At 33.5% G+C, this 17,290-nt stretch overlaps 1 protein-coding gene across 7 annotated transcripts in view; it reads right to left on the bottom strand.

Annotated features, from left to right (window-relative positions):
- Window positions 1-17,290, bottom strand: part of LOC124369116 (multidrug resistance-associated protein 1-like) — a 93,805-nt gene that overhangs the window by 68,703 nt on the left and 7,812 nt on the right. For 6 of the 7 annotated variants that reach the window (XR_006923043.1, XM_046826893.1, XM_046826876.1 and 3 more), the window contains exons 2-6: window positions 11,530-11,706; window positions 10,184-10,309; window positions 7,085-7,216; window positions 4,761-4,886; window positions 2,227-2,420 (exon numbers count right to left, since the gene is read on the bottom strand). Coding sequence is in view for 6 of the 7 variants with exons in the window: in XM_046826893.1 (XP_046682849.1) it covers window positions 2,227-2,420; window positions 4,761-4,886; window positions 7,085-7,216; window positions 10,184-10,309; window positions 11,530-11,706 (755 nt within the window). In the remaining variant the exon portion in view is untranslated. The remainder of the gene's footprint in view (window positions 1-2,226; window positions 2,421-4,760; window positions 4,887-7,084; window positions 7,217-10,183; window positions 10,310-11,529; window positions 11,707-17,290) is intronic. The other variant, XM_046826902.1, reaches the window with a different exon arrangement.

Below are 17,290 nucleotides of genomic sequence, written 5' to 3'. Positions count from 1 at the left end.
GGACACAGTAAAAATCCTTGGCGTTACTTTTGACAAGCAGTTTAACCTTCTTGAACCATGTTCAAAATATCAATCGTGGTGTAATGAATAGGTTAAGAGTGTTGTTTAGGTTTAAGGGGTTACTCCAGGAGGAAGTGAAACTGAAGATTGTCAAAGCTGTGGTTTTCCCAGTTATTGTTTATGCTCTTCCTAAATTTGGGGAAGATTGATCCTTGAGGGTGCGGTCCTGATTGATGGGTTACAGAACTCTGCTGTAAGATTTGTGTACGGCCTGAGAAAATTTGATCACGTTAGCCAGTATCGCCGTACAGCAAGGATCCTCCCGATAAAGTACATTTTCAAACTTCAGGTGGCTTGCCTTGTTCACAAGGTGTTGCTGACGGGAAACCCCTCTTACCTCAGGGGGATGCTACAGACCCGGGCTGAGATTAGGTACTGTCACACTCGGCAGGACGCCATGCTGGAGGTGCCCAGGGTCAGGCTGGAGATGGGGAGGAATGGATTTCGATACTTTGGCCCCCAGATATACAACAGTGTCCCTCACAGTCTAAAGCTTATGGATATTCCTCGTTTTAAGGACAATCTCAGACTGGCTTTGGAGGAGGAGTGTTTTCACCCCTAAATAGCTGTTTAATGTATTAGAGGTTAGATTAGTTTAATTTTGTATTTCTCGGATGATGATATAGATTTGTATGTGCCTTGATTAAAAATGTATGACATGAGTTATTTTGAAAAACAACAATATAATGTTGAAAATCGCTTGAAATAAAGACGTTATTATTATTATTATTATTATTATTGACATTTTACTTATGTTTGGTTTATGTCTAAAAAGCAAAGCCCTCACTCATTCATCACTAATGTTCCAACTTACCGATATCTCAAAAATTGAAATTTGGAACACGTATGCCTCATAACTAAAATAAAAAAATAAACCTTTTCCAGAAAGATCAGCTCCCTTAATGAAATGGGATGCAGCCCCGGAAACACAATTTTCTCGATGTCCTAGAAAAATAGAATTTGATAAAAACGTGTCTTGTGCTCACTACAGACAAAATCAGTTTGTTGAAAGATAAATTTTGATTTACAAAAATCCACAGAGATTGTCAAATCACTCTCATATCAGATCTGTTAATATCCTCTACAAAAAATTTCTGATTTCTGGCCAACCATGAAGAAGACATCTCTCAATAGTTACATTAAATAAGTTCAATACTTCGAATGACCTGTTTCTGTAAAATAATATAAGGAAATACAATACTTCACATTTAGTGAAGCATGATTGATTAAATAAATTGTTAATTCTACATTAAATAACGTATTTTTAGAAGTCGCACACCTTGTAACATTTAGGCTACATTGACTTTTTGTAAAAAACAAATATAAAAATATGGTATTTAAATTTAAGTTGCCTTAATAAAATGTAAGAAAGTAAGAGTAAAAGAAATTAAATCATCAAATTAAACATTTTCGTGAAAAACAAGCTTGTCTCTTACCTTTAGTCGACAATTTAAGGCGTTGTTTAGAACTACGTTAAGAAAAAAGTAAATACTGCATACGAGTATTTATATGTCGGCTGTTGACCACCATTTTATTATCAGTCTGTTAGTATTTCATTGTTATACTCGTGTTGGCGGTTCATTAGTTATATAAAAGTGTTATACTGATCTTGGATACAAACTAATATTTCATTTAACAATAATATCATTTTTCTAAAAGCTTTGATGAAATATATCTTCTTAACGAGTCAAGTAAAAAGAGGGTCGTCAAGAATAAAAAATAAAAAGTTTATGTTATATTCACATTTGCTGGAAAATATACCTTATATGTAATAAACTTTTTGTAGTACATAGGTCACTAACTACGAAAGTGTTTAAATTCTAAATCCATATTTTCATTGGTCTTTGAAAAACAGGTAGTCTTCCATTTCAATTATCCTGTAAATTTTGTTTCTGAGATTGCAATGATGGCACACGTTAGATTGTTGTATAACAACTTCGCTAACACGAGTGTATTGTGTCTATCTGCACACTGGATAGCGATCGCTCGGTAGTCAGTGTTTTATACAACATTTTATACAATAGGCAAGGTATACGTTAGGCCTACTTATATATGCTAATACAACATTTTACACTATAGCTAAGCTAGTCTTGATATAGTAAGACATTTTTAACTACACTAATTTCATTAAGTATATTAATGATATGTAATAAATAACGCTCTTACTTAATACTTTGTTTCTGAAGTTTATTCCACTGTTTCTCAAATTTTGCGACAACGTAAGCGGAAGTATCATGGTATCTCAAGTTCCACAGGTTTTCCAGAGTTAGAGGTTTTTTGTAACCCTGCCATATGAGAGGACTAAACCAGCTGAAGAAGCACAAAGATAAAAATGAGGCATTATCCGCTGGGTAGGGGTTCTGAAAATAAAATAAAGAAATATAATACACGATATACATTCATATAAGTATATGATTTCAGAATGTTCAAGGATGTGTTTTGCGTATGAAATTAGGTTTTATAGCTTCATGTCGTTATACCAAGTGTAATTAAAGTATTTTATCACTATCACCCACAACTGGCTTATAAAATGGGTTTTAACGTTACGGTGTTAAAAACGAGGATCTAATAAGTTAAATTTTATTTGGTACATCAAGAACAAATCGTTGTACAAGGAAGTGAGAAGTCGATCGGATACATTCAAACTGGAGTGCCACACGGACCTTTCCTTTTGTTACAGCTAATCATTCACCGTTCAACATGCAACATTGCTAATCAGTCTTCTTCACACGAGTCATATGCTCTTTCTGTACGCATGGCATATTTATGTTAATAATCTATATATATAAAAAATGAATGTTTGTATGTTTGTCCTTTATGGAATCGTGAACTATTGGACCGATCATGATGAAAATTTGTACGCATATGTATTTTTTCCACGGAGAAGGTTTATAAGCTATGCCCATCCCTTTCCCGATTCAGGATTCCGCCCCACTGGTTACAGAAATACCCATAAGAAATGCATTGCAGCAAACATATGTTAACGTCTTTTCAAATTTTTAATCAGCTGTTCTTTGTAAACATATATTACACTTATAGTTTTAAAGCATAGAGTAAGCTTAAGAGAAACGACAAATTTTGTTTAAACTGTTTTTGCAATCACTGTTAAACATAGACTTTACTATCCAGATAATACAATTCAAATTTGACGTAAAAATTCACCTTTAACTGCAATATTTATTTAATATAAACCATGCTCATGCTTGATCAGAAGAGTAATGCAGATATCATAATTACTATCTTACGTTGGCTACAAATATAAAGAATGTTATAAAATCAACCTTAGTTGTTTTTTTTGACAGAAGTATGGTTCTCAAAACTCCGTGTGTACATATTCTCTCGATCGAGACAACAAAGCAAGCTCAATCGTGGCATCGGAGATATAACTAATTTAATCTAAAATTTATTATAGTAAAAAAAAAATTTACTAAGTAATATAAGGACTTCGGTTCTTAAGATTTGCGTGCGAAGCCGTGGGTAACAGCTAGATAGAGGCAGGAATATGGTACATACCTTCATAATACGCCCAAGAGGCTCACGATGGAACGACTATCAATTATCTCAGCAATGTTTAGAATGTGATAGAAAAAGAATAAGTGAATATAGTGTACTGTTTTCAACGGGAAATTGCGTGCGAAGCCGCGGGCAACTTTTGCAAAAAATTATTGAAATGCGCAGCAAAGCGCGCCGGGCCCGCTAGTAATAATAATAATTCTTTATTGCAGTAAAACAATTAACAAAATTGTATTGCACACGTCATTTCATAAATATTGATATTTTTTATCTATAAACTAAACCTATCTTAAGTTATAATAGGCACAGTAAGTTCCACATATGTGTGAACCTAACAATATATTGTAATTTGCATGTTTTGGATATCAGAAAAGGAGAAATAAAATAATAATAAAATGCTAATTTTCATCCCAGCGGCCCATTGTAAACTCATCAACGGAGTAAAATACCTTTGACAACAAAAAGTGTCTTAATCGAGTTTTTAATTGTTTGGGTTCATTAAGTCGTTGTAAATCTCCAGGGAGTTTGTTGATTATCTTGACACCCATTTGAGATGGTAAGTGTTCGAACATAGTCGTCCTATGCTCTTCAGTTTTGAAGTTGTTCCTGCCTTTGGTCTCGTGTTGGTGGACGTCCCTGCCCTGAACCAGTTCACATTTGAATCGGCAGTACAGGGTGACATCGAGAATATAGAGGCAATGTCGTTAATGTTCGTGAATATCCCTACTTGGTAATTGACATGTCGTGAGCAGATAGTTACATTCAAAAATCAGAAAAAATGGATGTATTAGAACTAAAATTTAAAAAGTTAAAAGAAATACTATTTGAAAGTAGCAATTATATACAATGAAACTTGGTTTTATTTGAGGCGAAGTTTTTTAAACTTGTAATTGACATGTTAGCAGATAGTTACTTGCAAAAATCAGAAAAAATGGATGTATTAGAACTAAAATATAAAAAGTTAAAAGAAATACTATTTGAAAGTAGCAATTATATACAATGAAACTTGGTTTTATTTGAGGCGAAGTTTTTTAAACTTGTAATTGACATGTTAGCAGATAGTTACTTGCAAAAATCAGAAAAAATGGATGTATTAGAACTAAAATATAAAAAGTTAAAAGAAATACTATTTGAAAGTAGCAATTGGTTTTATTTGAGGCGAAACGTTTAAATAAACTTATCCTTACTTCGGTCTTTCGCCGGTCGGTAACTCTAGGTGGTGGGTCAGCAAATACATTCAGAATCAACATCAGAAGAACTATAGGGTAGTATACCATGTAGAGAATAAATTTGTAGCGAGGTTCTTCTGTATTCTGAAAAAAAAAACAATGTTCTGAAAATATAAGTATTCGTTAATTACAAGCAAAATGTTCCTATTTTAAAATGAAAGCCCTTCAAATATTAAATGGATATTGAAATTATGATGAATGTTCCTAATACTTAATAAGAATCCACTCATGATTGCTCATTGTACATTGTGAGCATACTCGTATTTGTTCTTGTTAGGACAAGAACAAATATAAGCCATGGTTTTCCCTAGGGGGAAAACCATGGCTTACCTGAGGAGTGCTCAGGTATTCAGCAAGAAAGTTCAGCTATTCATTGTTAGTGTATAGTGGTAAATGTGGACCTTATGAGATGATTAATTTAACTTCTAATCTCAGAATATTATACAGATAGACAATCATAGGAGATAGTCATAGGAGATCACAGATGGTCAAAGAATCTGTGGCCTGCCAGAGGTAAATTAAATTCTTCAGTGAGACAGTCAAGATATTTTGTAATGTTGTATAGTGGAAAATTTGTGCCCATGAGGTCATATTTTCTCTTGAATTTCCAATACCTCAGAATCTGATATAAGAGAAATCAGAGAAAGTTAGTGGCTTGTCATAGGTGAACATATTTTGAACTCATTTCACCATGTATAAAGATTGTACATATTCCACGTTCACCAGATCTGACGCCATGTGGTTTTAACGTTTGTGACTTAAAAGTAAAAAAGCACGAGTCTTATTTTACCAGGCGAAGTTAGGTACCACCACCAATGGCCGGGCAGGCGGGCTGCTTGCAAGGACAGAATCGCTCATCGGTCACCCATACAAGCAGCAGCCATGCTCGACGTTACTTGATCTGGTTATCTTGCGATAACCGCCGCACCCGCTACACTGCGCCTTTGGCATTGTAGTTTCGACTTAATAAAGAAATACGTTTATATCCTTCCGTTACAAGCTGATCCGCTGATCTACCAGATGTAAGAAACAGGACAGAAGGGCCATTGCAAGATTTACACCAGAACCACTGATGTACGTGGTAACTCCGTATCGGCCTCATTGGTTCTCAAAATCCCTACTGAATTGCTTTTTTATGTACAATGTATAATTGCAAGCCAAATGGGTTGAATACAAAAACACCTTTAAACTAAAAAATATTCGTTTTGACACAACCTGCATTTAGCAATTCCTTTTGTTCTAAAAATATAAAATACAAATAAAATAAAACTTAAAGGTTGAAATTTAATATGTGTAGTATGTATAATTACCACCTTATTATACAGGGTGTCCAAAAAGTCCCGGGTCGGTTGAATATTTTTCAAAATATTTTAAATAGAGCTACAAAACCTTACACAAAGTTACTGGTCATAAAAATCTATTTTATCACATATTCAGTGATCCGCTACTTCCTCAGGGGGGCGAACCGCTAGGAGTCAGAAGAAAATCTTAATTTTAACTTTACTAACCCAAAACTGTTTACAATTTAATGAGTTATTCAAATGACCCTCAAACACCTCAAGAAACACCTCATGTCCATTTTTTAATGTTAGGAAAGTTAAAGTCAAAAATCTCATCAGTGTATTTTGTTACATTAACCTAAGTTGCAAACTCTAGGCATCTTTGAACGGCTGTCATTTTTGACTCGGTCATCCGTTTGAGGTCGGGTTTGCGGCTTTGTACTCTACTAATAAAGACCTTTAATTTGATATGCATATCAACCTATGCTTACATTTAAGATTTTCTTCTGACTCCTAGCGGGCCGCCCCCCTGAGGAAGTAGCGGATGACTGAATATGTGATAAAATAGATTTTTATGTCCAGTAACTTTGTGTAAGATTTTGTAGCTCTATTTAAAATATTTTGACAAATATTTAACCGACCCGGGACTTTTTGGACACCCTGTATATTTTTAAATGTCTTATTGTGACATATTCAAATATTTATTGTATTATGTTGTATTCGAATGTAAAAAACCGTATAAAAGATATTTACGGACTTTATTGAATTAATTAAATTTCATATAATCTGTATATCAACAAGTCATTGGAAGTGTAGTCAGCTAATACGTGAAGATTAGACTCCGCGTTTGAGATTGGTCATATTCTGTTCATAAGTCAAATAAAACATTTAGATCCACTATTTGTAGGAATTAAAAGAGATACGATACTAAGATTAGCGAGATTGTCCCTTTACTGGAAGCTTCCTATCAGTAACCGTTATACAACGTACAGATAAACTCACCCCAGCTTGCCGCAGTTCTGTCCTGAACTGGAACACCCCAGCCACACTGAGCACCAGCCAGAACACAAACAGTCCTCCCGAGGTGTGAACTCCCCGCACTCTGTCCCAGACCAAGATAACTGCAGCCAACACCTGAAACCATCATCATCATCAAACTATAAATGAATAGGGAAAAAAACACTTGGAATTGAGAAGGAGGAAAAGTGGGTAGGGAAAGATTATTGAAGAATGGGAAAGTTAAATAGTAATAACGTGTTGATTGTTAAATTAATTTTGTATATTTATTAATGTGACAATTTAACTATTATAGTAATATTAATTCATAATGTTTATACCGTGGCGCATCCAAGGAGGCCAGGGGGCCCGCCCTCCCCCCAAAACATTAATAGAAGGTCAGGAATTCATATTTCTTGTAAGTAGTTTCACCGGTTAGTCACTTTAAAAGTATTAATACAAACTCATATTTGTTCTAGTTTTCAATCATAGAATAAACATCGATATCATTAAAATAACTTATAATTTTAAGTATCTTAATACATTAACCTCTAATATTATGAATTAATTTACGCCACATGCCACTGGCTGTGGACTAATCTGTGATAGTGAAGAGTAGTTAGGTGGGTGGTAATCAGGGGAAGGGTAGATGCTCAGCTGTATTTTTTTGTTTGTTTCAACACAAGCAAGCTACACGTGACCGCGAGGTTTGGTGGAGTTGGCTGGCGTGGCGCAGTGAGGATACGAGGGAAGGGGGTCGGGTGTTTCCGTCAAAAGTCGGGTATGTCCGATGTTCATCATTTACAAGCAGTGGCCAATATATTGCAAAAATTGCATTGCTTTTGGACCTGAGTACACTGGCAGTGGAACTCATCAAAATCGGGGTTTCTGGTAGCTGCTCCATTTATAAAATGGAAAGACGCAACATAAAAGATCGCAGCTCATGCTAATTTGGACTAGCATAGATTTTCAATAATCACTGACGAAAACTCCCTACAAGTGTACAATGCCAAATTAAGCGATGTAGCTACTCTACTTGACTCTCAAAGGGCCAGGGAAAAGGAGCAAAGCCGTGAATATTTGAGGCCCATTGTTGATACCATATTTTGTAAAGAACATTGTATTCCCTTTCGTGGTCATCGAGATTGTGGGCCGCTAACTGCAGAAACCCCTCCAAATAAAGATGGAAAGTTGAGAGCCTTACTTAGATTTCTTGCTGAAACTGATGATAAATTCAAGCAGCATTTAAGTAAGTGTGCGAGAAACGCAAATTATTTAAGCGGTGATGTGTAAAATGATATTATTAATATCTGAGCAAATTTGATCCAAATTTATTTTAATGCGGCCAAGTGATAAATAGAAGTAATTGTTTTTTTTATCTTAGGCGATGAAACAATGGAAGTCTCGGGGAAGGATCAATTTTCGTTATGCATTCGCTACATTACAAAAGATGTTAAGCCAGCACTAAAAGAGGATTTTCAGTATTTTACCTATATCGCTGATTTATCTGCCAAACATATTTTCACAGTTACTTTGCAAATAGATAGTACACTGGACTTATATATGACTAAACTCGTTGGCCAAGGCTACGATGGATGCTCATAATTCAATGGACATATTTGCTGTATTCAAAGGCTATACGGTTCACTGTTCGGCACATACGGTTAAATTTGATTTTAAAATTATTCACTTAGCGTTCCTTGTGTAATAAACTGTCTAGGTACTGTACGTGATATATCAAACATTCTTAGGAATAATGTACAGGCTAGTGCATTGAATACCAATATTCCTAATCTAGTTACTGAAAGTAAGAAAACTCGCTTTTTGGGATTGTGTGGGACTAGGTTCATTGAGCGACAGGATACCATCAATACATTTTTGGAGCTCATTCCAGCTAGAATAGCCACTCTTCAAGAGTTGTCTGAAAGTAACAGGGCAGTATCATCGTCAGCCGCAAATTTTCTCTCAGTTATTGAGAAGATTAGTTTTTTCATCTCACTAGTTACTTGCAAGTTTTTATTTGGCCTCACTTTGCACTTATCAAAGTTCCTTCAAAGTCGGAAATGATTTATCATCAGCCATAAACTATGCTGATGATGTGACAAATACTTTACAAAATCTACGTCAAAGAATAAAGAAGGCAAGGAAAATGACATTGAAGCCTTTTCTGCACTATTTAAGAAGGCACAAACTTTGATAAAAGATCACTTTGATTCAGAAATAAGTATTCCTCGACAATCCATCCGGCACAAACACATCAACGCAGAAGAATATTACGGGAGAACGATATTTATACCATGCACACACATGTTAATTGCTGGTCTTGTACATCGGTTTGGTGTAAAGAAACCACTGTTAAAAGCCTTTGATGCACTGCTTCCAAAAAATGCAGATTCGACGAATTTAAAGTCATTCAGTGACTTTAAAATGGTCTTTAAAGATAAAGAATCATAATCAATGATTGGATCTAAGTAACTGCTCTGATGTAGAAAATGGTGTGATGGACCAAAACAAATATTATGGCTATCTTGGACAGCTGTTATCAATTATTCTACCCTAACATAAACTATTTATTGCGGGTTCTCGCAACTTTACCAGTATATTCAACTGAAGTTAGAGGTCATTTTTGTCACTGAAGAGGAAAAAACTTAGGTTAGAAATGTTATGGAGAATTATTGACTCACGGCATTAGCTCTACTATCACATTACCCAGTTTCCATAAAACCAGATGAGGTACTTGTCAAAATGGCAAAATCAGGGATGAGAACAATTCTGTTGTAAGATGAACTCAAAAATATGTGAACCGAATTGGCATTCTAATTTGAATAAAGTTTTATTTATTAAACATGTTTGTTTATTCAATATTAACATAATTTTATTAATAACGGGTTTCATACTATAATATTGTTACCTAAACGTACTGTTTAGCCATTATATTTTTTCAACTTTCTGAGGGAGCACGCCCGGACCCTCCTTTTTCTGGTGATTGTACCACTCTACTTCTGTTATGACCCCCGCCCCCGAAATAATTTCTTGGCTACGCCATTGTGTTTATGATACTAATTCTGTAAAAAGAATAATTAGATTTGAACAGTGAATACATACAAAGGTAATTGTTTTAACCGCATGAGTCCACAGCTCACCAGGATACAACTTCTTTCCTTCCATGTATTGGACTACTGACATGATGAAGGTAACTGCACTAATAGCTATCAGCACCAGGTTCAGCAACTACACATAACAAACTTGAAATATTTTTTTGATATATGCTAGATATTTAATAATAATAATAATAATAATGCATAATAATAATTTATTTTCTCAGACAAGCATTACAAGAGTTACATAATAATTACAATAGTAAGAACTTAATTTAATCTAAATGCTAAGTCTAACCAGTACAATGCAGCCGAATATACTTATGTAACAATTATATATTTAAAAAAAAACATAACTAAGCTTGAAGAGAAAATACAGTTGAACCGCCAAGGCCAAGCCTGTGTGGAGGGCAATTTAATTTTGTGAAATTGAAATAGGCCTAAACAGTAACACACTTTTAAAACTTATTACATACAAACAATTTTATTATGAAAACAAAATAAAAAACTCCCGAACATTAAACAAGTAATTTGTGTAACAAGTAATTTTGAAATTTGTATTGTGTTACTCATTATTTCGTTTGTCATGTTGATAGCTATATTTTCTTTTTTGAGATTTACTGAAGTTCGTTTTCCAAACTAATGTTTAAATCATGATAAAGTTTACAACAATTCATGATTGAAGATACAAACGTACTATTAGTAAACGCACACACTTAAACATGTTTTTTGAATAAAAAAACACGCCTAGGCTCTTTTTTTCTTTTTTTTTGTTCTCTTAGGACAAGAAGCTTAGAACATTGCACCTAGTCCTATAATGACCTTTGCTCTGCTTCCGGAGTGACAGGATATTCTGAATGGGTAAGGTTGGGGATAGGGACTGCTTCCTGTCGAGATTCATGAGGAAAAATTTAGGGCACTAATCTCAAGTCATGCCCTCTCGGAAGAAGTGAAAGCCAGCTCTGAACCGGCCTCTCCAGTCAAAGCAGGGAGGAAGTGACACACTCATAGGCTGGCAAGAACCTTTGAGTCTTAGGGAACGAACCCCACCAACTCAAACAATTATCTCCCGCAATAGACTAGACCTATCGAATTACCCTTGTGCCCCAGAATCTCGACATTTGCGGTTAGCGATGTGCCGCTCCTGGACATCCATAATGTTGCCCAGATTTAAGTAACACATCGGTTTTTGCTGTACCCAACTGGGAGGAATAAACCAGCCAGAAGTGAACTCTCTGGGGATATCGATGATAATATCAGGATAACAAGGTCGTTTACTGGCCTGCAACGTTTCACCTGTGTATATTATTTTATATCCCTAAAATGTAAGAAAACTATTCTTATTTTATTTACCAGTTTGGTAGTGTTTGTGAATCCCCATGGTAAATCTCGACACTTGCTCTTTACGATGACGATGGCCTCGAAGGGAGCAAGAACCCATAAAAACAGGCATGGGGCCCAGACCAAGACAGTCTGCTCGAAGCATGGAGAGAATTGAGGATCTGGAGTGTTCCACGTCTGTTCTAGATCCTACAACATAGAATGATAGGTACTCTGACATTATTGCTATTTTGTGATATTCTGAATTTCATTCTCCAAATCAGTTTTAAATTTAATTTCATTTCATTTTTTTCATTTATTTATCTCATTTACATATAATACAAACATATGATAATAATATACACGAGAAGGTACCCACATGGGCAAAAGCCTGTGTGTGAGAACCGAGTCCATCTTCACTCGAGTTTGCAATCACAATAATACTAATATATAATGTAAATATTAGAACAAAATTACAATTGTATGATTTAAAGATAACTAAAAATAACTAAATAGTAAACATACTCTGTTTGGATGCATATTAACTAAATTCAAGCAGTGTAAAAAGTAATAATTTAATCAGTTATGATAATGGAACGACATGACAAAGATGCAACAAATTCTAGTATATTAAGTTTTATGGCTATAAGAAGTAAAAATCATTATAAGAAATCATTATACATTTTACACAAAGTAGCAAAAAACTTAATAGTTCAAGTTAATATTTATTTATTTTAACACCCAACAATCTACTGTTATACGAAAAGAATTAGCATACAATGGAACAACTTTACTATTCATTAGTAATATTGGTTTATGTCAATTTCTTTCAGTCCTGTGCTCTAGCCAATGTTGAGAGCAGGAGCTGGAGAGGAGTTGAGTTGGGGGTGGGGTAGGAGTGGGATCTCAGTATACATATTTAAGATGTATAACTATTATGATTTACGAAATATACGACACTCAAGCGAGGGTAGTTCTCACTATTTCTTGTGGCTTTTACCTGTATCCGGTAATGTCAGTAACCGAGAGCAAAATTTATTGAAATTGATTTAGAATCATCAATTACAGAGTACAAGGTATAACATTTTACAGGTACTTGTTGCAGTTAGTCTACTGTTACTGCTAAACGAGTCCGAATACTTTGTACCAAGAACGGCGGTACACGTGTAAAGTATTTGTATCGAAAAAGTAGCTATCTATAACAGTAACCTGTACCGGGTACTTTCGGTTTTGCGGATAGACGAGTACCCGGTACAAAGTATCTGATATAGTAGTCCCCTACTGATAAAACAAACGTTCTCCACCAACGCCGTTTCTGGTGAATGGAGCCTGTCTGGACGAACATGCACGCAAGAAAGCATTGGCCTCGGCTGCTGGATGTTGGACGCCTGCCGGATGCTGGCTGGCTAGGCTCCCGGTACATTTACATACTAAGAAATTAAAAAATTAAATACAATTAATTGAGACTGGCTCTTATTTTAGAGAATCTGCGCGTGTATGAACATGTCTGGTTCTAATTCATTATATTTCGGACCATAGTAAAGATTTTCTTGATGATACATAAAAAATGTATACTTACGTTTGTTTGAGAAGCCTACTTCGGCCATTATAATTTTAATCCCGGACTAAAACATTTTCGGAGATGTAATTTGCATCGTTGCCCTGGTCAAAAAATTGGTACATAGTCTACGTAGGACTAAAAATCTACTTTGGCAAAAAAGTTTACTTCTTTTCTTATATACAGTATCATCATAATTTCTTAATAAATTTCATCATAAAGTCATGCATAATTTATATTCCAATACATTAATTATAATTAATCAATATCTGAAGAATGTCTTAGTTTATTAATAAAATTACATTTTCATAAAACAAAAAACAAAAAAATAAATATTCTAGGATTACAACCGATTTTCTACCCTATGAATGTTTGATTTTCATTAAAATGATTTTGGTTTTCTATTTAAGTTATAAAAATTTGTTTGTAGAGAGTATAAGGTATATGAGTATAGAATTTCATCTTACTTGGCTATCGCGAGGTTGAAAAATGAAAATAAGTTCTTCTAGGAATTCCAACCTCAATGGATGTTTTATATTCATGAAAATGCTTTTATTTATCTTCGGACATTATGAGGTATGCGTAAGTCTAATTTCATCTTTTTTTGGACAACAGGAAGTTTATAAATATAAATATAGTTTCTTTCTAGGAATTGCAACATCATTTCAATACCTATGAAAATTTAGCCCTCTAGAACGTTTTTGTTTTATATTTGTCATGAGGCATACTTGTGCCAAATTTGAATTTTCTCAAATATCGGAAAATTGGAGTGTATGTAATGAGCAAATGAGGGTTTCGCAATTAATATATACAGATTATTATATTATTTATCTAAAATGTTACTATCATAAATACATTTACGATACATTTAAACTTCATGCATTAAAGTTTACAATAGCATACATTTATATTAATAAGCACATTACTAATAAATAAACGCGTAATTCTTTTTAAGAGTATATAAATAATAATAATGCATGAATTTAAATTTAAATTTTTTTAAATTTGAAAACGGGGGACCATTTTAGTCAGAAAAAAATGTACAAAGTAAAATGTATTAGTCTTGGAAAACTGTTGGTTTAGGAAATAAATTCTTTTAATAATTCAAAATTATCAAATTAATACTCTTTTGACATTTCAGCCATGTTATAAAATAATCTTCTCGTGTAATATGGCGATTTTTTAAAATTATGAAGGATTATTAAATGGGAAGAGCACGTTGATTATTATTTCTTGTACGATTAATATGTCAGTGGTTTGGTTAATTATTGATAAATCTTTTTGCAATAATATATATTTTTATAATGTAATAATACATGGAATTTTCAAACAGTGGTTTGCAGGATTTAATTGTATTTTAATCAATGTGGGCACGATCCATCATGGATCCTTTGTTTTATTAAGAATGAAAATGTTCTGAATTTGTTTTATATTTATTAATAATAATCAATTTGCAGTAAACAAATTAAATTAATTTTGTTTTATCCTTAATTTATTTTGCTTTAATATATTTTAGCCGAAACAATATATTATTTATCGGTATAAGAAAGTAATATAGAATATCTTATGGAACAAGGCTATACAATGATATAAATTAAGGAATAATAATAGTCGAAGAATAAGGCCAGGAGAAACTCCATTTACTATTATTTTAATGTTGTTTGATTGATGTACTAGTATGACCTTTTAGCTCACGCTGGCTGAACAATGATCGAATGGAAAATGTTGCTCGAGTATAATATTTTACTCTGGATCTAAAGTATTATATTCTTAAAATAGTGACACGTTCATTCTTATAGAAGTTGATCCCAATTTACATTTTGAATTACGTTAGTAAATTAACTACCAGCTCTTGTTGTTGAAACGTCAAATAACAGTTTTGAAGGTATGTATGTGATGATTTGCAACGGCACAAAACTTTTGTTTCCTGATAGGAGTTTATTATAATATTATATATTAATTTAAAATGTACCAATGTACTAACAGACTACAGTATTTGAACATTAACTTTGTTTTGGAGAGTAATCACGCTGGAATGAGTTAATAATTATTATTTATGACGAATTAAAAAACTGTTATTTAGTTTAACGTGATTCGTTTGACACAAAGTAACCCTCCCTGCCTTATATGAAAGCCAAGCAAGCCAGAAGGAAACAAACCTGAATAAGAAACGTACCGTAACAGCTTAGGTTTGCCGTTTACAACATTGTACACTACAAAACGCATTCTATTACCATAATCTAATTGTTTTAATTTGAATTGTGATAGTTTCGTCCATTTTGAAACGGGTTTCTTTATAATGTTTTATTTTTAAAGATTTAGATAGCTTATTTAGAAGATTACTCAAATTCCGTGTTCTGAAATTGTATAGTTTTTCAAATTAGAATTAGTAGGCCTATGCATATTACTAGTACCAATCAGAACAAACTATAACTATAAAATATATAGAGAATGATTTAATAAAAAAAAGTTCCTTATACAAAGCGTTTTATTGTGTGGCTATAAATACATTCTATGATATGTTATCAGTTATCTACCCAAGGCTGAAGCAGTATTGTTATCTCTGCTGCATAGTTAAACAATACTATAACAGATTAATTCAGCATTAGTTATAACCTAATACCCCTTGTTTGATAACTAACGTAGTAAAAATATAAGATTGTAAATTTATCAGTATTTCAATATCAGAAACAATTTATATTTACCTTTAAGATTGAAGTAATTGGCTATTGCATACTATTTCGCAAAATTTGAGATGAAATGCAGAGTTTGTACTCTTAAGAGCCGACTCTAGTAAAACAACCTTGAGTTTAACCTCATTAGAATAATGTTGAATTTCCAGTACATTATTCATCATAGAATAATGGAGATGTCTCATTTTAAAAATACGATTAATACGCATTAAACGCATTTTAGTTTTTCTTGTACAGTGTATAGTCCACTTTTGGAATATTTACAAGATGAACATTGAACATATTGAATACATTGTACTCTCTTTAATAACTAGTAAAAGATCGGACAAGTTTAAAAGCGATTGAATACCTGTTAATAATATCTTTAAAATTATACATAATCCATTATCCTATGCCTAAAAATAAAGGAATACGAGTGTTCGTAGTTTAACTTTTAAGTTGCGTCTAAAAACAAGATGTCCATCAGTACCGCTCACTGGCTCTTAGTGGATATAGTAAATCGAATTAACAAGTTTCACACTTGGTGTGAGCTGTTTGGTGTTGAGACGACTCTACTCGTTTCCAAGAGGTAACGTTTAAAAACACTAATTTCCAAAACGTTTTAAAGTCGTTAATTACTAACCTTCCATTTTTATATAGTCTATAGTTTCTATTGTTTACATCTTCACACACATTCCTAACCTTTGATATTTTTCTTTGTAGATGTTACGTTTTCCGTTGTTTTTACACAGCGTTTCATGATATCATAGTTGTAATTTTGTTTCACAAATTGTATACGGAATTGCTATTGAATTTCAATGAGACTGTTTAGCTTCATTTCACCTTCCGCTCAGTGCAGTGTCTGAAATATAACCCTGTTACAGATCTGGCCTCAAGGAATCTGGAGTCGGTCTGAAGAGATCCAAAAACATCGGGGACGCAGACGTTCAAAACGAACTGCTTGCATCATTCGACATCAGATAGATACACCTTCGCTTAAAATTAAAACGCTCTGTCTGATTTACCTAGCACCCATCGCGACTTCATGAGACTGCATGAGACTTCAGACGCTGCATTGAGCAAAAATGTGAAATGGAGCTAAACTTAACATTCGCATTAAATCAACACTTCCCATCATAGCTACGTTATGTACAATAGAACATTGTTTCGAACTCGATGTTGCCTCTGAGATGTGAAGCTCCACACAAAATTTCAAGTATATAGTCGGTTAGTTCTCAAGACATTGTGATACCGATATCGATATAGCCAGATAGACAGAAATAAAATTTATCCAGCCCCTCGAGTGTAGGCTTGACACCAATTTTATTATTTGTGGAGATTTGACGTTTTCCCCTAATGAACTTGCATTGAATGAAAATAAAACATTATATGTCGTTTGCTTTGATTAAAGCAATATAAAATTTATACATATAATATGCAAAACATCACTACATATAAAAATAAACATGGCACGTCTGTATAACGTTATCAATACAATTATTATGAGTATATTTGTATTAGGGATAAGGATAGGATGTTTAGTATCATAATTATTTATGTTTAC

Source organism: Homalodisca vitripennis, chromosome 1 (genome assembly GCF_021130785.1).
Source record: "Homalodisca vitripennis isolate AUS2020 chromosome 1, UT_GWSS_2.1, whole genome shotgun sequence".
NCBI lineage: Eukaryota > Metazoa > Arthropoda > Insecta > Hemiptera > Cicadellidae > Homalodisca > Homalodisca vitripennis.
Note: the sequence above shows the minus strand (reverse complement) of the source record. Positions and strands in the feature narration are given on the sequence as shown.